At 38.8% G+C, this 20,207-nt stretch overlaps 1 protein-coding gene across 2 annotated transcripts; it reads left to right on the top strand.

Moving 5' to 3' along the window:
• Positions 1-99: 99 nt before the first annotated feature.
• On the top strand, positions 100-19,529 carry EBAG9 (estrogen receptor binding site associated, antigen, 9). Of its 2 annotated transcripts, XM_010576984.1 has the most exons (8): positions 215-289; positions 6,528-6,703; positions 7,627-7,724; positions 11,065-11,143; positions 11,350-11,508; positions 13,575-13,682; positions 14,588-14,679; positions 18,995-19,529. In XM_010576984.1, exons 3-8 carry the CDS (start codon positions 7,642-7,644, stop codon positions 19,113-19,115), a joined length of 642 nt encoding a protein of 213 aa, XP_010575286.1. In that variant the 5' UTR covers positions 215-289; positions 6,528-6,703; positions 7,627-7,641; the 3' UTR covers positions 19,116-19,529. The 2 variants fall into 2 exon arrangements, with proteins under 2 accessions (XP_010575285.1, XP_010575286.1); XM_010576983.1 differs by lacking the exon at positions 6,528-6,703 and having other exon boundaries at positions 100-289; positions 18,995-19,528.
• Positions 19,530-20,207: the final 678 nt, after the last annotated feature.

The following is a 20,207-nucleotide window of genomic DNA, read 5'->3' as shown; positions in this document are numbered from 1 at the left end:
GGCTCGGCGGCCGTTGACCCAACGGCCCAGGGCGGGAGCCGCGGGCAGAGGCACGAGCGGCGGTTGGCGGGGCGAGGGGAAGAGGCGCGGCCGGAAGGGGCGGGCCCGTCTCCCGGGTGACAGGAGGCCGAGATGGCGGCGCGGGAGGCGGCGGCGGCGGCGCAGCAACAGCGGGAGCGCGCGGCCCGGCTTTGAAGGAGGGGCGGCCGGCGAGGGCGGAGGCTGCGGGAGCGGCCGCCTCGGCCCCTGGCGCCCCGCGCCCCCTGGAGAGCCTTCCCCCTCGGGGCAGGTGAGCGGGGAGGGCCGCTTCTCTTCGCCGCCGGGTGCCCGCTTCCGCCTCGCCTCGCCGCGGCGCGGCGCGGCTGGGCAGGGGGCCCGGCCTCGGCGCCTTCCCGCCGCGGGGCAGGCCCTCCCTCGCGGTTCTCCCTCAGTGACGCCCCCGCCCCCTTCCCCTCTGTGCCGGGGACGCCCCGGCCCCGGGGCGGTGTGGCCGTCGCCCAGCGGCAGCCCTGCCCGGCCGGCCCCGGGGGGGGGAGGCCCGCGGCTGCCGACTGCCTCTGCCGGGCTGGTCCGGGCCCCTTCGGGAGCGGGGGGGTGGCGGGGAGACCTCACGGGCTGGGAAGAACATAAAGCGACTGGCGAGTAGATAGGCAGCGTTTGGGGACTGGGACGTTTGGTGCTCTGTGGAGGAGGAGGAGGAGCGGGGGGGGGGGCACATCCTGTCAGAGCTGGTGGGGTTTAAGCCTTTTTTGGTCTTTCTAAGGACTTTATGGGACCGCGCTGCTTAGGGTTACACACTCTTTCTTTGGTCATGCTGACTGACAAGTTGCGTAAAAGTTAACGTGGAAGTTGCTTTGTATGCTTTTAAAGACTTAACCATCTCTAACAGGTCGCAGAAAACTTAAGTGCTATACCATCTGGCTTTGGTGCTGTCTCTGATAACACTTGAGCCTGGGCTGTTCTGTAGAATGGTGGGGCACTGTTTCACGGTCATGAATTCACAATGTAAGTGCCTCAGTTGCACATCTAATGAAAAATAATATAGCTTGCTGCTTTATAGTCCTTCAGAACACTCTGGAAATACAGACGTGCCCTGTACAGATATCTGTAAGCCATCTTGCACAGCATGTCTTGTAGTGTATCTTGATTGTAAATAGCTGGTGCTTGTCAAGATAGCACATGTTGCAAGATGATTTTGTGGTAGTAACAATGAAGGTGTGTTAATTTGTCGCCTCTGGCTTTCCATGTAGCTACAGATAACCTAAGTCCAGGATGACTAATAAGGATTGGAACAGAACTGGGGTCTCTTGAACTCTGATTATGTGTCTGAGAACTTCTCCAGTGTTGTGAAGTGAGTTATGTGAATTAGTGCATTATGTCAAAGACTTCCTGCAAATGTGAACAAAGTTGCAGTGTAGTATCATGGGATTGTGTGACTTCAATCTTTATGTTCTCTGTATGCTGGTTTTCAGAAGGCAGTAGCATATATATGGATAAGGATGGTCAAAGAATGACTGTGATTGGTTAGTGGATATAAGCTTTCTATTTTAACTATTGTTGCCTTGAAAAATAGAACTTATTCTAATTCAGAACAGCAAGCTTCAAGAGTTCACGTTAACAAGATTGGAACTATATTCAATTTCCTGGAGAGGTATTACTATAGAAGTTTCATGGCTCTAGGAGTAGCATGTTTAAAAAAAAGTTGAAACTCCGTATGTCATATAAGTGTTTGGTGTCTAGGAATAACTTGGGAATCGCCAGCATGCACCAATTTTTACTGCCTTTAGTCAGAGACACAAACATTCCTTCTTGAATTCTGGTATCTTCTACAGCTCCTGATAGTCTTGAAATATCTTCCTGGATTTGAGCATCTTGGATGACTTAGCTTGCTCCCATAAACCATAGGCAGAGTAGTCTTCTCTCCCAGCTACCTCACAACTGCCTAGTTAGGGTGCTTGCACTGAAAGTTGGAGCACTAGTGTTGAAACTACAGTACCTACTATGGACATGCACCAACCACCTACCTATAGTTAGATAGAGGACATGCCTCCTAATCTTCCTTTTGGATTCTGCTCCTCACTCTAATGCCATAGTAGTGTGGCTTCAGGGTTCAGTCATGCTGCCATTTAATCTGTCCATTTATCAAACTCGGTGGTAAAGACATTGACCTGGTAAGTTTTTTCCTTCTCCCTCAGTGTTCCCAATATTATGTTTCTATATAAAGCGATTAAAAAAACCCCAAACAAACAAAAAACAAACACAGAAGTCAACCAGGAAGAGGGGTGTGGAACCTCCTCATTAGGCTATAGAGTCATGGTTGCTGTCTTTGAAGTGCAGAGATGCTGTTTGTGTCTTTCAGTACCTGACTGAATGCCATTTCTGAATCATTATGTTGCCTTTTTAAAAATACAGAATGTCCTTGTATATCTTATAATGTACATGATTTGGAAGAGGGTTTGCGTGCTTGAAAATAAACAGGTTTTTTAGCTCTGTCTGCTAATCTTCATAAGATTCCTTCTCCCTGTAAACCTACTTAGACATCTTCAGATTGATATGGCCACTCTACTTTTGTAAAATTTCATACAGAATGAAATTTTAAGGAGTCCTATCCTTGCCACTGAAACTTTGAGCTAATCATGTGGTACTTGCTAGGTTTTTAACAGCTGTTCTAGTGAAAACATACTGGTTCAATGATGCTTTTGTGGAGTTTTGGTGCTGACACATGCAAGCGCTCAAGGTCTTGTTAGTCTTTTGTACTAGGAAATTGACTTCTCATTTTGCTTTAGAAAGGTGAGGCTTTTTTTGTGGCTACTTATGTAAATATGTAGTTGGCTGGAAACCTTTCAGTTTCGGACAAGTTATTCTTAGTCTTGATTCAGATGCCATCCTTTGGCTGTTTAGCTAGCTGTGTTTAATATGAGTTAAAGTTACTGTTCCCAGAGTTTGTTCATTCCAGAGTTACAGATGAGCTCATGTGAAAGAAAATATAATCAATTCACAAAGCACTGGTAATTCAAGGCAGAAATTCCATTTTGAAGATGGTGATATCTAAAGAAAACTACACACTACAAATCAGTCAGCATTGTAGAGGAACAGAGGAGAGCAGGATAGGTGCTCTATGATTGTTTTGACATCTTTTCGCACTGACAGTAGGAGATGTGTTCACTAGGAGAAAACAAGTCTCTAAAGCAATTTTAGTGCCACAAAGTGACTTCATTTTAGAGTCAGCTCTATCTTTTGAAATACTGTTTAAGTGGTGTTTGTGTGTGCAATTAGGTATGAAAGAGGAAGTGCTTCTACAGATGATGTGCCCATTGTACAGTGATGGCCAGTGAGAGTCTTGCTTATTGCACCATAGTTGACTAACTCAGGTGGGCTATGCCTGCCGTGGACAATTTGCTGGCTATTGTTGGTGTAGTCAGAGGTGCCAGGAGTTCTAATGAGGCCACTGCTGCAAGCTGAAAGCAATGTAAAAATATTTAAGTTTGATAAACTTCTGAACTTTCTCTCCCTTCACTACATTTCCCTTATGGATCCATAAAATGTTTTTGGGGGTAAGTTGCCTCATTCTTCTGACTTGGCTGTAATGTGTTTAACATCTTGCTGCTGCCGTGCTTTAATCCTTTCTGTGCTCATCTTCCATGTGAGCAACTGCTGTGGCTTTTTTACCAATAGAAGGCAGTATGAGCTACACAAGTCAAACTCCAGCTAAATTTTTACAAAATTGTTGCATTGACTGCTAGAATTAAATTAATTGGGATTCATGTCCTGATTTATTTGCTTATTTATATCTGTTGTAATGGAACTTAAAAGTTCAGTTGACAGTAAGTTTGATAAATGTGTAATGCATTAGAAGAAGCAGTCTCAATAATGGGAAAAGGAAAGCTCCATCCCATTTTACAAATGGGAAGCTGAGGCATGAGGTGTGATATGCACAAGGGTGTATCAGGCTGATGGACAACTCTTATCAGATTATCTGAATTCTAGTCCAGTATTTCACCTTTGCCTCTGTCTGTTAAGAAATGGTCTAGGATTCTTGCTGGAGCACTGCCAGTTTGTATTGTGTCTCCATGGCGTCCTGTATCATAGTCGGCTCCTGAAATAATTGTAGTTCCTTTTGTGATTGATTGTCAAGGAAAAGCTTAAGAGAAGGAAGAAAGAAGGTTGTGGCCCTGCCATTTAGCATTACACAGTTCAGTATTTGTTCCCATTTATGAGATAAGGAAGATACATGGCTGTGCTTCTTTCCAGTGTTTGAGAAGGATGGAGAAGAAAAGAAGGAACACTTTGTTTCACTTAACAAGTTCAGTGTAATGGTATCAGGTGAATTAAGTTTGCAGTGAACTCAGGAAATATTAAGGTTCCATGTACATTTGTATTCATACAACTGCTTCAGAATATAAAATTATTTACCTTTGAGAAAATTAATTAATTAACTTAAAAAAAAAACAACACCCAAACAAACACAAAAAAACCCTCCAAAGGCACCAAACAAAACTCAAAACCTTTAGCTAACCTTTAACTTTTCTTTTTGGGTAGTGCTGTCCTTACAGCAACAATGCAGATGCTTCAAGTGCTGTTCCAGACACTGGGGAGAATGCTTGACTTGTCCTAATCTTGAGCCAATAATTGGTTCAAGATTCTGGTTTAAGTGGCTTTTAGCATATTGCTAAAATTAATGCATATATACTGCTTCGTCTCTTAATTAGCAGTATAAAAACCAGATACACTGATGAAAGTACTTTTAAAAGTGGATGATTGCTAATATGGCTAGCTGATGGCACGCTGTTGCCAAAACTGGTTGTGCAGCTACAATTTGTAGTGTATAGAGCTTAACTTTATTGGGATGACTACAATTAAAGCTCAGAGAAGAGGCGGGCAAAACAGTACTTACTGTCTCGAAGGGCCTAGTGCTGCCACAGTTGAACTGAAATGCAGCTCTAACACAAAGACGTTATGTGATTGTGTGTCTCATCATAAATCTGAAATCTCTGCTTGACACATAGCAAGTGGAGAGGGATGAGTTATCTGATTGTTATGGGGAATGACGATGGCTATTGAACCCTGCCAAATGGGCGTACTGGTGTGATATTGGATGTGTAGTCACTCATGTATAGGAATGACCTGGGAAAAATGGATTAACTGCTGGTGGCTAACTCTTGTCAGCAGTGGACTTCACAAGCTTGCAAGCCAGACATCTTGTGCATTCTGCTTTTTCAGTTGATTAACTTTATATTGACAAGTCAATACAGTATACAATCTGATACATAAAAAAATAGAGATGAGTTGAAAAACTGGGGGTTTATATGTATATGTACACAACCATATACGCATATGTACGTGTATATATATATAACTGACACACTTGAGTATTGTTTAGGTTTTAGTTTTGCACTGAGGTAGTAAACAACCTAGTCCTTTGAACTTAGGCACAAATAATATAGAGTCTGCAGGGATTTTTGAGTAATGGTTGCTTACTAAAACAACCTTTTCAATCAATAGTTTGTTTTTTAATTTAGGATCTGTCTGGAGTGTCCACTGTGGCAGTTAGGTAGGCTAAACAGGGGAAGACAGCTTTATTCTTTCTAACATTGAGTACTTTTCTACTCCTTGCCTCCTGCCTGCGAAGCTGATAGAAGAGTGAATTCTGATAGAGAAGAGGGGAGTGAGCTGCTAAACAAGCTTCCTTTCAAAAAAGACATAGCCTTTATTCTCATTTCAGCAGGTCACCTGCTCTTCATACCTCAAATCCAGGGTAGATGGCTTCTAGCTGCCTCTTCTAAAAGTAACAATTTCTTTCACCAATTCAGCGTTAGTTTGCAATAATTTCTATCTTTAGAATAGAGAACTGTCCATCTCGTTACTATCCACCATTTTTTCACTAACTTCCACTATTTCTGAATCCTTCAAATTCATGGCTGATGCATTCTTCTGTCACCTAGATATTGTCAAAACTGCTTATTCCAGAAGGTAAGGAAGTGCTTAAGCACAATATGGAATTATAGTCCTGTCTTTAAAACTAAAAGATAAATGTGTTGGACTGTGTCTGCTGTTCTTGCTTCTTTGTGGGAAGTTGACTTTTTCCTATTCCTGTTAGATGAAGAGCCCATTTAATACTTACTGTTGTGGGTATTACCCACACAGAGAACCACAAGGTTCTCTACATTTTTAAGTATCCCATGAAATAAGATTAAGACAATGCTGGTGTTGAAGTAGAGGTGAAATGTGTCCTGTGAGGCCTTTCTCCTGAGCTACAGTTTGGTAGTGCGGTCTGTAATTTGGTGTGTATTTATTGACTTAAGCCTTCCATTTTACGGTAGAAGGGCCTGTTTATTTAATAGGACCCTGTATGACTTTTCAGTAGTAGAAATTCCTGATCTGGACTGTATGTGAAGCAATATTTCCAGTACTATATTACAGTGTTTAATACTAGTTATATTATCTAGCAAATGAGCACCAGTAAAAAATAAATCTAAGCTCCATGAAGCTCACAAATCCCATTATGTACTTTTTAATAAAATCCTCAGGGCAGTATTGGAGCAGCCTACCTAATGATCCACCTTCCTGACTCTTCCTAATTTAAAGCCTGGAATATAAAAAGTGATTTAAATGCCATAGCATATTTGAAATCAAGCTGTCCTTCCATGGAATACTCATGGCCTGAGGAAAATGTCACAGGGCTGCCTTCTCTTCTCACCAGAAGGTATGTTAAACTTGCAACAGAAAATGTTGTTAGAGGTGTAGATGTATATAATGAAAAGCTATTTCTGAAGCCTAACCTCTTATTCTTTACTCTGAAATGTTCACCTGTAGAAGAGAGAAAAGGGATCCTTGAATTACAGCAGATTATTCTGACTCGGTCTGTACCTATTTGAGGGGATCTGTTGGAATAATATGATATACCGAGTATAAATTCTCTAGGTTATCAAACTGACACCGAAAAGTAGCTGCCAACATAAGTGGCTTCAGCCAAAGATGAATTTTTTCTTGGCTGAGTTTGCTAGCATGACCCAGTCTGGCATAGGAGTTTTGATAGATCTGGGGGTTAACTGGTGCTATAGTGTACACAGGATGAACAGAGTCTTTCTTTGCTGATGATTTTTCAGTGACACTGGTTCCAAAATAACCAATGTTCTTTCTCATCATACATTTCCATCAAAATGGAAACTAAACTTAAATGACCAATTTTGGGTTTTGACTTGATGACTAAATTTATAATTTGAATGTGTAAGACTTGCTCAAGCAGATGTGAGCTTCTTACTGATGATTATTATGTTCTCCTTGCATTGCTAGTGTTCAGTGCCATTGTTAGTGTCTAAAACAGATCAGCTGTACAGTCACTGCAACTGGTTGCCTGCACTTTCCCTTTAAAAGTATCTTTAACTGTGACTTTACCTATGATTCTGTGCTGTTTCTTTAAAGGCCATAAACATTGGGTACTTGTCTTATTTACATCAGTGAAATGTCCTGATAGTAGGCAGGTAGCATCTTTGCTCCAGGTACCTCCTCTCTTTTCTTGCATTAATATAGTTTCACTGACTGCTCCTTGCTTATCAGCAAGGAAATTGACTTAAGAGCTATGTAAATATGTATAATCCTCTACATCTAACTTTTTTTCTTTTGCAGGAAGGGTTTCTCACCATGGCCATAACACAGTTTCGACTCTTTAAAATCTGTACTTGCCTGGCAGCAGTGCTTTCTTTCATTAAAAAGTTAATATGCAGGTAAACATGTCTTTTTTTAAATTTGGTTACCTTTTCTTTTTTAATTACAGGTTCTTGCACTTCTTTCCTACTCTCAGCACCCATCCACCACTTTTCCCAGTTCTGACTTTACTAATTGCAAAACAATCAAGACAGAAAAAAACTAAGTCAAATTTATTCTTTAATCTGCATATTCCTTCCGCATTCAAAAGTCTATGTAGTGCAGTTGTGAGTGTATTTTGTGGTATGATAGCTCTAATGAGGAGTATTTTCTAAACAGCTCTGACAGGGTTTTAAAATTGCCTTTTAAAACTATTCTGTGTCACACTAAGAAAAATTGTTCTCTGCATTTTCTAGCAGTATTTGGCAAGTGATGTTTTGTTTTTTAAGAGATTCAGTTAATGGCAGCATCCACCCAGTCATCAGTCAGTAGGCTTTCATTATAAATGTAAGTGATTCTCATCCTGCTTTGTCAAGAAACAGTTGCCTGAGACTTCAGATTCTTCTGCCTATTGAAGATTCTTTCAGAAGTTTGGAGGACAGTGATTGAAGTTCAAGGGAACTGCCTTTTTTTTTTTTTAATGAACATGACTTATTTTTTTGCTTACTCTTGTAGGTCATATGTAATGTTCTTTTGAGTTGTAGACCCATGAACACAGCAGTGTAGTACCTAGAAGCATTCCAAAACCCCTGAAGAGTTACAGTTGTATAATAGTAGAGTTCAGTAGTACAGTAGCGGAGTACCTGAGGTAGATCTTTGTGGCACTGTGCTGTCATGTGAACTACTGTTGCTTCTTGCCACTCTTGGCAGATGTGTATGATCACTGGCAAAGTAGTAGTCAATTTAAAGCATATACAGAATATGTGGTAGACACAAAATAACTGTTTATTTCCTGTTCACCTTATTCCAAGCATAAGAGGAAGCTCTCAGCTCGTTGGTAAATTCACTACAGATCTAGTGAAGCTTTAAAAAGATATAATGCTGCATACAACAGTATAGATGTCAACCTTAGTTCTGCGATTTGAATTCCAAATTAAATTAAGAGTACTTGCTGTTCAAGTTCTAAAAGAAGTCAAAACACTGGGTCGATGATAGCTTCTATATTATGTGGACACTTCATCTCTGTAAGTGTTAAGATAGCTTTTATAAGCAGATAATTGTTTAGTAGGTGTAATGACAGTATTTTCCTCTGTTCTTCAACTTTTGAATGAATTAAATCCTTGAATGAACAGCTGAGGAACTGCTTGGGAGTAAAAACTAGGAGAACTTTTCTTTTGTGAATAACAATTATTTGAAAGAATGAAAATGTAAAATCTTTCACATAAGCAAGTCAGTGGATCAAATTAGTTCAGTCCGTTAACTACAGGTGTTTTTCTTTTTTAATGTCAGCTGCAAAGCATAGCTTGATAAATTTTGTTCTCCTGTAATGCACCCCTGCATATGAGTATGCCTGATAACCAGCAAATGTGATTTAATTAAATGTGCATTTTAATTCAGTGGATCCGAGCTAGTACTTATTTAGATTATATAGTTTACATTAGTTTTTCATTTAAACAAGTGCCTGTAGAGATCATGCATCTTTCTAGTTGGCGTAAAGCCTACATATGGTGCTAGTCCTCTCTTTGTTTATCAAAAAAAGTTTTAACTAACAGCTTGCCTGAATCCACTGTTTCCAGGAAATAAAAGGTGTAAGTATAAAAAGAGATGAAACTTCATTCTGCTTAAAATCTCTAGTTATCTCCAGCTGAGAAATCTGGATGCTGCTAATTAGTAAGGAGAAACAAAGCCAAGAATTCTTGAGGCATTTGGCATTCAGAGCAGTGATCAATATCTGTCTAATGATGGTTGTGAAGCAACTCTTTGTATAAGCATCTTGTTGCCTTTATAAAAAAGGAAGTGGAGATACGTAGCCTTCCTCAGTGCTGTCCTGTGTAGCATATTCTTTCCCATGTTGTATGACACTAGCTGTTTCCTCCCACCTTCACCCTTATCAGTGTAATCATTTTGGCTAGATGAATGTTTGTTATAAGCCACTTTTTGGAGTCTTCTAGACCATATGAATAGGGAAATATATACAATTGCAGAAGTGATGGCTTAGAATAGTATTAAAGATGTGTATGTTGTACAGGTCTGAAGGAGGATGTTTCCAAGCTTGGGTTTACTTCAGAGACATCAACTAAATCTAGTCAGCCAGAACCAGGCTGTATTTGAGGGAACAGTGTTTTCACCTTCCTTTACCCTTAAACTGTGTTGCTTTTCAGCTTAAAGGAACAGTTTCTAAAGGGGCTAGAGTTAATTATATAAAGCTTGAAAATCTGATGATAGCACCTGATCTTTCCTAAGGAAGAATCTATTTGGCTTAAAGCAGGAAAAATGTATCTAATCACTCACCAGCATGCAGCGGAGGTGGTATTACAAACAATTTGGCTATTATGAGTTGATGGTAAAATGTTCTATAATAGTAAAACTAATGGATACGAACTCCAAATTTTAGTTTCCCAGTTTTATTCTCATCAGTACTAATAAATGAAACTTAACTTTTCCAAGCTGCATAAGGTCAATTACATGACTGTCTTGCTGTAGGAGCTTACGCTCCTTGGGGAGAACATGAGTGTGAGCCTGAATTTCATTCTCTTGTGTTGTAAGGCTAAGAATATTTTAATTATTATTGTGATCTTTGAATGCTGTCATTAAGTAAATATCTAGGTAGTTTATTTGCAATGCATTAGTGTTTGTTTTCAATTGAAATTATTTGATATAGTTGTTGAAATGCTTTGAAACAGTATTCTTTAAGTAAGTAGAAACATGTATTGAACAGAAGCTGTTGACTTGTATAGTCGTGTACTACTTCTGTTTAGATTCTGAAGGAAAAAATGCTTTAGACGGGCTTTCAAATAAAGCAGCTCAGAAGGTGATTTGTTAGACACAGCTTAATATCTAAGACAAGTAGAAAGATTTCTCAGTTTACAGTAGAAGTGGTTATCTTTGAACAAATGTAGATTGATAGTGTTTGCTTCTTAAACACTGACAATCTAAAAATTATAACCTATTGTATGCAAATAACTGAGTTCATTTGTCCATTTTCATATTTCTTAAACTTGCTTCTCCTCTATTTCTCCACTGCAGTTTGAAAAGTAAATTGTACTTTGAAATTCTTGTGAACACTGCTTTAAATTCATGATGAAATTCCTTTGTTTAGTAGACTTTTACTGGCAGTAGTTAATACTAAGGTAGTTTAAGCACTTAATGTTTTAGCCGTGACTATTTTCAGTAGTGCTGTTCTCAGACTTCCTTTTTGTTTTTTTTAAACTTAGTGCTCATGTTTTCAGAGCTTGGAGGAATCCTACATTTTTCTTTCAGGTCTGGAAGAGGGCGAAAGTTAAGTGGAGACCAAATAACTTTGCCAACCACAGTGGATTATTCATCTGTTCCTAAACAGGTAATTGCTTAAGTGGTAGGTGACTTAATAGATAATCACTTAACAGAGTGATTACATCAGTCCTGCAATAAGATTGGTATATATCTTAGAAAGATATAATATTATTATGTATGCTATATAATATTAAGTATATATCTTAGCAAGGTATAAAAAGTCAAGTTTTTACTTGCAGATGATATTAACTTGTACCATGTATTTCTATTTAGCCTGAAGTAGAAGACTGGTCTTCATGGGATGAAGATGCACCCACCAGTGTGAAGATTGAAGGTGGCAATGGTAATGTGGCTGCTCAGCAAAATCCTTTGGAACAAATGGAACCTGATTATTTCAAAGATATGACACCAACTATAAGAAAAACTCAAAAAGTAAGCATTGCACTTTCAACTATACTTAGGGAGAGTTTTCCTTGCTTTAAAATAGGCTATAAGTAAACTGCCAACTTATAGAAGGTGCTGCTGGTAAAATTAAGCTGTTCTGTTGAAATGAGAATAGGTGCTGATGTGTAGTCTAATATGTCCTATTAAAAATACTGACTCTTTGAAGTCCTAACAAATGTGATGCTAGTTCATGTTTACATCTTTAGTCTTAATGTTACTGGAAACTTACTAGTAATTTCATAGTATGAAGTCTCTGGGAAGTATAATGTGAGAACCCTCAAGTCACTTTAATTCTGAAAATGGAACTACTGCACTAAGATATCTGTGCTCATACCATTCCGTTATTTGAATGGAGACATTCCATGTCCTGCTCTGATGAAGTTTGAGGTAGCAGCACTGCTGTTTCAGAAAACAATGGTTACTTGTTTCACCAAGTTATATTGGGGAGGCTGGAATTAGGGAGCTGATATTTCAAAATGGCTCACTCTTCAAATATCCATTTTTATTATGGAGACAAGACAGAAGAGCGTATCCACAAGAGCATCAACACCGTAAATAAATGCTGATTAAACTTCTGGTAATTGCAAGTTTTGTTTCTATGTGGAAATCTTCCAGCTGGGTATTTACAGGGCTTTGAGTCAATTGGAAAACCTTTTTCACAACAAAGGCAGTCAAGTACTGGAACAGGTTACCAGAGAGGTTGTGCAGTCTTCATCTCTGGAAGTTTTTAAGACCCAAGTGGATAAGCCCTGAGTGCCTTCATCAGCCTCAGAGCTGACAGTGGTTTGAGGAGGAGGCTGGATTACAGACCTCCCAAGGCCCCTTCCAACCTGAATCTTCCTGTGGTCCTGTGAACTGGAGATGTTACTGGGGTCAGCTTTCTATACATCCAGGATCTGCAGTATTCTGTGAACTAAATTCTTCTAAGGATTTTGATCTCCCAAAATCTGGGGCAAAGGAGGACTGAGGAGAGGTAGATTTCTCCTTTGTATCTAATGACATTTTTTGCCTAATGGAATGAACTTCAGGCTTAGGACAAAACTCAAGAGAAGTCCATGCTATTTGAATACTGTATACTGGGTTTAGTTTAAATGTATCTCGAGGGATGAGTGCAGGCACCGTAAAGAACATTTCTGCTAGCTTGGCCTTGTTACCACCCTTAAATATGAATTTGTGTTTTTATTTCCACCGAATTGGGACTCAATATAAACCCCAAGATCTGAGGTGGAATCTACTCATGTTACCCCTCATATCTACAATGTCTGGAAATGGAACTTCAGTCAAATAACAGAGCCTGTCATTGCTAAATAAGATGGTCTAGTCCTGTTTGCTTTCTTCATTGGTACTAGCATTTGTACAGGCAGTGGAACTGTGAATCTACCTCTTTTGGAAGCAGCAGAGACTTAAAAGTAGGGTAAATGAAGTAATAAGTTTGTATCTTGAGGTCAAAACAAGTAAGGGATACATGATCTTAGCAACCATGTTAAATTTGCTAATTAGACTTTTAGGAGAAGCATTAGTGCATGTTTTTCAGCCAGATCAGTACAGAGCTTTACCAGTTGATGTGATAGTGAATTACATTGCAACTGTTGAAACTTAAATTGTCTGCACAGATACGCTATTGAAGTAGCTAAGAGAGGTTATGTTCCAAAGCAGTGTATCTGTGCAGACAGCACTGTCCTCAAGAGTAGTATCTTACAGTGACTTACCATGGAAGCAGGATTTCTCCAAGGAATATGTAATGTAATTGGTAGCTTATATAAGTACTGGGAGATATGGGTATTTGATCAGTAATTTTTTGTGCCCTTTCTCTGTCTTGATACAGTCGTAGGTTTCCATGTGACTTAAGAAAAAGCTAGTGGGGGGAAGAGGGAGTTCTTGTGTCTTTTGCATTTAGTTTCTCTCACTTACCAGTTCATTTGGCTGTACAGCTTCCAGAACCTGTGCGGTGTTCTGTAGCTGTACCTTCACAGGCACAGAGTTATATGATCACCAAGGAATCTGTGCAGTGCTTTGACTTACCACTTTTTGTTCCTTTTTTTGAATATTTTCAGATAGTTATTAAAAAACGAGAGCCTCTAAATTTTGGGATTCCAGAGGGAAACACAGGATTCTCTAGCAGATTAGCAGCTACACAAGATATTCCTTTTATTCACCAGTCTGTGAGTATGCTCTAAGTGTTGATCTTATTTGACAGTTAAATGACTGTTCTGTAGGAGAAGGAATAGTCTGCCTAAGGTCTGTGTTGTGGGAGCAAGAGGAATAGCTGTGGAATAACGTAAATTGTTTTAAAATCGAGTATTTGGTTCAAAGCAATGAAGTAGTTAATCTAATTTTAACTAATTTATTTTACTGAGAAACTTAACAGATCAGTGATAAAAAGGTAAGAAGCTTCCAAACACTTTTATACTTGCAAATCTTCTAAAGCAATGGACTATACTTTTTTTTTTTTTTAAAGCCTCTGGGTTACCTTTGCTCTCCTAATTTTTGCTCTTTATCCTTTGAAAAAATAGTCTAGTTACCTAACAGGCTGGCTATTCAGAGGGAGGTGGTCTCCCTCGCTTCCCCTTTGACTTCGTTAACAGTGCTTCTGCTTTTATTAACATAGTGCACAAAAAGGTCTAGGCAGAAAGCAGTACAGAATGGTTGTACCACTTCCTTAGGCTGTCCATAATTAAATTAATTCAGGAAAGGCCTTCTAGTGAGTAAAAGCAGCACTCAAGTGATATTGGACACCCAAACATGTGGATATACACGTTGGTTTGTCCATGCAACTTCCAGAAATCTTTTACAGTATCTGCTCATTTCATCTGCTCAACTTACCTTCTTCCTAAAAATGTACTCCAGTACTTCCTTCCTTCCTTTGTTACCCGCAAATAGAATCAAAAAAACCCTCCAACAATTAACTGGAAAAAGTCAGTATTAGAACAGAGGAAAACTCATAGACAATAAGCTGAGAAGTACTGTCATATCTCAAATATTTCTGGAAGTCTGAAGCATCAAGGTTAAAAATAAGCGTTTTATCTAATTTTTCCATGTGCTTAGAGCTTCTCTTCTTTTGTTTCAGCCTGAACTGGGAGACTTGGATACTTGGCAAGAAAATACTAATGCCTGGGAAGAAGAGGAAGATGCTGCCTGGCAAGCAGAAGAAGTTCTTAGGTAACTGAAAATAATGTAACACCATGTAAACCTTTTACATGTAAAAGAATCAAATATAGGTTTCTTTGTTGTAACACCTTTCTGATAAGTGCTAAGAATTGTTAATTCTTAAGACAAATTATTTTTATGCATCTAATCTCTGTGTAACTGGTACTTGGCAGAACACATTTTGGATCTAATCAATTTAGTACATGAGATAGCAGGAGAAATCTGACAACCACTGGAACATTGGAACAGCACAGTACCATACACACACACTTCCCACCTCCCCAACCCCCCAAAAAAATAACATCCCCCAAGCCCAACAATTTATTATGTACAAATAACATGTTTCAGCTTAAGTAAAATACCGCTGGATGTCCTTATGAAAAGGATCATCACCATGTGCTGTAAAGTAAACAACAGTTCAGGATAGAAGGTGAGTATGTTCTTGGAATTGCTGTAGGAGGTATGCTTTTCTAGCTAACTTAACTAAACTAGCTGGTAAGGCTTGAATGTAAAATCAGTGTCTTGCACGAAGCTAGCGTGACTACTTCATCTGTTCCATCTGTGTTCTTTTTTCTTCCTTTTAAGAATATGCGGAAGGAGTATGAAGGGTAAAGAGATGCAGACTGAGTTTAAATTAATCACATGCAATGATTTGAATTGGCAGTGACTTCTGTTAACCGGTTTCAGTTCAAGGTTTTATCAAACTTGAATTGCTTCCTACATCATCAGATAACCTGCCGTAGATGGCTCCAGCTTCCTAAACTGCTCTCATTCCACCTACAAAATCACAAATACATGGCTTCAGTGGGACAGTGGTGATAATATGAAGTAAGGACATGATATATTAAAAAATCATTCTAGAATGGTGAATCTTTAAAGGAAAAAAAGGTATTTTTTAAAAAGAGGATTCTATTCAACTATTTTTATTGTAGTATTTGGGAAAATACACTTTTTTCAACCAGTAGAATAAGAAGAGGGAAGTCACCAGCACACTTTTGATGCATTAGTGATAGATAATAAATTCGACCAATTCTAATTCTGTAACCTTTGTTTTATTCATGACTTACCAAATTACAATATTTCTCTGTAATTGAGGAAAGTGCTGGATGATTTTCAGCAAGATTGATAGGAAATACCTTTTGGGTTTACAGTTTCTCTTGCAGCACATCTGTGGTGTAATTAACATCTGACATTTAACATAAAACTTAAGTATAGTACTTGACAGGCCTGGCTCTGTTTTCAACAGGCTAGTAAGGAAGTGATCTGGAGTCTCTTCTTAATGCTAGAAGACTGCATATTGGTCTACAAAATGATCTGAAGTTTTCAGACAGCTAAATGGGGGACAAAGTCCCCCTCACCCTCCAGAGTGTTAATGCTGACTGTATTCCAGCAGTGCTTATTGAGAATTAAATGGGTGTGCAGAAAAAGTAAGGATCTCCCTTAGTTATCTGTGTCTGGGTACCTGTTGGTCCTCAGTATTCAGAAGTATCTTAGGTGGGAATAACATTTGTGTAGTGATGGAGTGCTGATCAATCATGCAAAAATGGGCTGTGGCCTGCTAAATAGCAGAGAAGACTGTGTCCTGTAGCCTATCTGGTGACTTAATGTGTATACGTAACAGTTGAAATAAGCATGTATAGTAAGCCAAATGCTTCCTGGAATCAAAGCATGCTGAAAAGCAGTGCTGAGGAGTAGGCTACTAGTGCCTGAAAAGTTCCTGTAGTCTGGCTTGGGTGGTTTTTTTTTTGTTTTTTTTTTTTTTTCACTCCCCAAGAAGTTCTGGGCTGGCATGTGAGGAAAATTTCTAGTCAGTGATGAATCAGCATAGTGGATGATAAACTGGATTTTCAGCTAATTGAAGTTAATTAGAACTTGGTTTCTTCTGCAAATTGTCGATACTTTTCTGCATCTTTAGACTTTCTAATACTAGTGAGGTTTTTTTTTTCCCAGTGGGAACAGTTAAGATAAATGCTGGTGCATTTTTAGTTGTGTTGAAGTAAAAGACCAAATGTTATGAAATCATTCTTATTACAGTTATTCAGAAGGTATACAGTAACTAAACCCATACTGGAATAAGAATGTCTGCTAACAGTGTTCTGATTATAGTTTGTGTTTTGCTAACCAATGAGGGAAGTTTAGGTTTTTTTGGACATAACTTGTGTTAGGAACACAAAGTAAGGTTGACATTAGGAATTAATACTTTCCTGGTTTAAACAACTTACATCATTCCATCCAAAGTGCTGAACTCCTTGCTTTGGAACCCAGAAAAAGTGAGTCAGATATGGCTGCAGTTCATCATAGGCTCTTCCTTTATTGAGAGATGAAACCTTTCTGAGCCTGAAAGGTAGTAACTTTATGTTGCAAACATGCAGGAAGTTTGGAATAGGGATCAATGTTTTGAATAATGACCAAGTAAAAGAGCAGTGGAAAGGTAATCACTTTGTGGTAAGCTGCTTGTTTGTGTTTTTTGGTGACTTCAGTGCCTCTGTCTGAGGTGATGCGAAGGTATCTTCTCATCTGGGCATAACTGAAGTCTAATAAAATTACTTAACCAGTAGAGGGCATGGAAACCATTTTTCCATGCAGAGGAGTTCTGTGTCCTGCACTTTATTGGGCGGAGGGGGGGAAGAAACATGATCTGCTATGACTTTCCTCACTTGAGAATTGCAAATGTATAGCAGTATTGCTTAACACCTCTTGTGGCTTTTTGGAACTCTACTGTCTCTACATGCTGGCTGGTGTACATATAGTTTCTTCCCTTCTGCATCTGTTCTGAGGTGTGGGAAATGTAAGAAAATCTGCTACTGTAAAGTGGCAAATATTATTACTCTGCATATGCTAGACTGACAACACTGTCAACTGTCTGGCTTTCTGGTGGAATGTAGAATAGCAGGGCAGGATCTCAAAAAAACCTTTGGGCTTCCATTAACTTAGGAAGGTAGATTCTGATGTGAATGACTAATTTCATTCTTCCATGACAGACAGCAGAGCAGCTTAACAGAGTATAGAAAAACTTCTAGCCATTAATAATCAGTCAAGGCAAATAAGTGCAGTCCCTCTCCTGTCCAATACAAAGATAATATGTAGACTTTGTACCTCAAATATTTCTAAGTTTTGTGTGCCCACTTTGTCCATAGTTGGAATCTACCAGAGAAGGTTGCTTCAGGTGATGGCAGTTTTTAATTCTGTATGTTTTACACAGTTAAGTGGATGTGCCCAGGTAATTTAGATACATTGAAAGCTAACTCCTTACTGCCTTGTCGATTAGAATTCTTTATTCTGTTTTAATAAGCAATTCTTTATTCTTACTAAATCTGTGTTAAATTTCACCTTTTCAAGTTAATGAAGCTTCATTTTTATTTTTTAAGTCCTCTTGCAAGCAACTTAGCAATTTTTTTCATATCTAATAAGCTGAATCCAAAGCAGGAGTGACCTCCTTACGCCATTCTATTACTACTTAGGCAGTACAGGAGAGAGCTGCAGTGTGGAGTATGGATTCAGTTGTTGTCCCTGCGGCACTCAGTGATGTGTTCTAGCTGAAGTACGGGAATAAAATGAGTGGATTTTTGTCGTCTTTTTTTTTTTCCTTTGCTCTAGCCAGCTATGTATTTGTTGAAATCGGAAACTACAGTAGACACATTCTTTGAGCTAGCAGATAGTGATGTCTGGGGGTTTATAGCAATGATAAGAAATAATGCTAAAAGGATACACAACTCAAGACTTTTGAATTATTTTTTTTTATTTCCTTAAAGGCTATTGGTTATATTTGTACTGAACAATAGAGTACAACACAGGTCCTGAACATGTGAAAGGGAGTATTAGAAGTTACCTCATCTGATCATGAGGAAAACGTTTGTAGTACTTGTATTACAAAGAGAGTAACTACTGATGCCTCTGCTGAGCGAAAGGGAGGACACAAGTCAGTGTTCTAGACAAGTTGAACTGTTTTGGTCTGAATTTGGAAAGATAGATAATCTTGCTACTCAAAGCATTAGATAGATTTTTTTTTTTTTCTTCTTTTTCCTAAATAGCTCTAGGCCTTTTAACTGTCGTACATTCTCACTGATTCACTTACTCTGAATTTTTGAGAATTGAGTGGCTTTTAGATTGTAAAATAATTGAACAAATAATACTGCCTAAGACGAGATTGATCTGAAATAAGGACTTCAGCACAATAAAAGAATAACTGTTCTGAGCCTAACTACAGTAGACTGAAGCTCTGGTTTTATTAGTTACAATAATGCATTTATTGACAGGAACTTAAGGTATGACTGTGCTGAAAATTGGATTCCTGTTATTTAGAAATTCATGTTTTCTTTAATTACAGACAACAGAAGATAGCAGAAAGGGAAAAAAGAGCAGCAGAACAACAACGAAAGAAAATGGAGAAAGAGGCCCAAAGGCTAATGAAAAAGGAACAAAACAAAATTGGTGTAAAACTGTCCTAACAGAAACCAGGCATCAATGGCAGTGCCAGTGAAAAAGAATTGCAGCTCTACAACATACATATTGGTATTGATTTAAGTATTTCTAGGACTTCAACACACTGCTTGGTTTCAGTGCATTCTTCAGGTCATCTTGGAAGCCAGGATTCTCCCAAATTATCTTGAACTACTAGTAGGTAGTTCTTAAAGGAGAAAAACCCCACAGAAAATCATGCCTTGACGGAATGATATTTCCTGCAATAGTTCTATTCCAGCACCCTTCTTTGCAGCAAAAGTGATTGAGCAAGGTTGTTGATTGAAAGACTGTCGTCATGAACAGCTCAAGCCTAAAGAAAAGAGTGTAAATATTCAGTGGTGGGAAATCTACTGTATTGTCTGTGCTTACCTGAAATATGTAATTAAACAGTTTTAAAGAACCCTTTGCTTCCCGCCTGGTAAAGAATGTCTGCTTTTGCCTTTTTATAAAAGTATTTATAAATACTCAAGAGTTTTCCATGAGAGATCGTATTGACCTGTGGAGAAGAAAATGACTTGTTATGGATGACCTGCAGCTCTAAATGTACTCCTGGTAGAGTATGCTATGGTAGAGCACATGTTACAGCTGAACACTAAAGTGGATTTCTTGTCACTGTGTCACTTGCAGGTTCCTGTGCTACCATGCCCATTTACATGCAATGTTGCAGTGGCTACCAGCAGTGGCATCACTGCACAACAGCGGTGCATGCTGCTCCTTTCTTATGAAGGCTGATGTTGTGAATGTAGGGGAGCGATTTAATCACTTACTTGTATTGGTAAATTTGTATTTCTAGCAGAAATTCTTTTACTTCCTACAGTTAGGAAAAAAAAAAATCCTCATACCTTATTCTTGTTGCATAGGTAGTGTAATTGAGGGGGGAAAAAAAGTGTCTTCCTGTTAATAAAGCTAGTGTGAAAATTCTCAGTTCAGTTAACAGCATTTCTCAAATTCCATTTTTTTGTACACTTACTGTATGTATTTACACTGGAATTCCCCTGGTAAAGTGTGCATGGTAATTAGGCCGTAGAAGACAACAGTGCTTTAATGAAGAAGAAAAGTTTAATGTCTGTTAGAAGGAA

Source organism: Haliaeetus leucocephalus, unplaced genomic scaffold (genome assembly GCF_000737465.1).
Source record: "Haliaeetus leucocephalus isolate CR32 unplaced genomic scaffold, Haliaeetus_leucocephalus-4.0 Scaffold555, whole genome shotgun sequence".
In the NCBI taxonomy this organism is placed as follows: Eukaryota; Metazoa; Chordata; class Aves; order Accipitriformes; family Accipitridae; genus Haliaeetus; species Haliaeetus leucocephalus.
The sequence above is the reverse complement of the archived record's forward strand: the minus strand, read 5'-3'. Positions and strand labels throughout refer to the sequence as shown.

Bases quoted from the DNA above. Each gene is read 5' to 3' on its own strand.
- EBAG9 (XM_010576984.1), top strand. From the start codon at position 7,642: ATGGCCATAACACAGTTTCGACTCTTTAAAATCTGTACTTGCCTGGCA. The intron at 11,144-11,349 runs GTAATTGCTTAA...ATTTCTATTTAG, and splicing joins ATTCATCTGTTCCTAAACAG to CCTGAAGTAGAAGACTGGTC. The intron at 14,680-18,994 runs GTAACTGAAAAT...CTTTAATTACAG, and splicing joins CAAGCAGAAGAAGTTCTTAG to ACAACAGAAGATAGCAGAAA.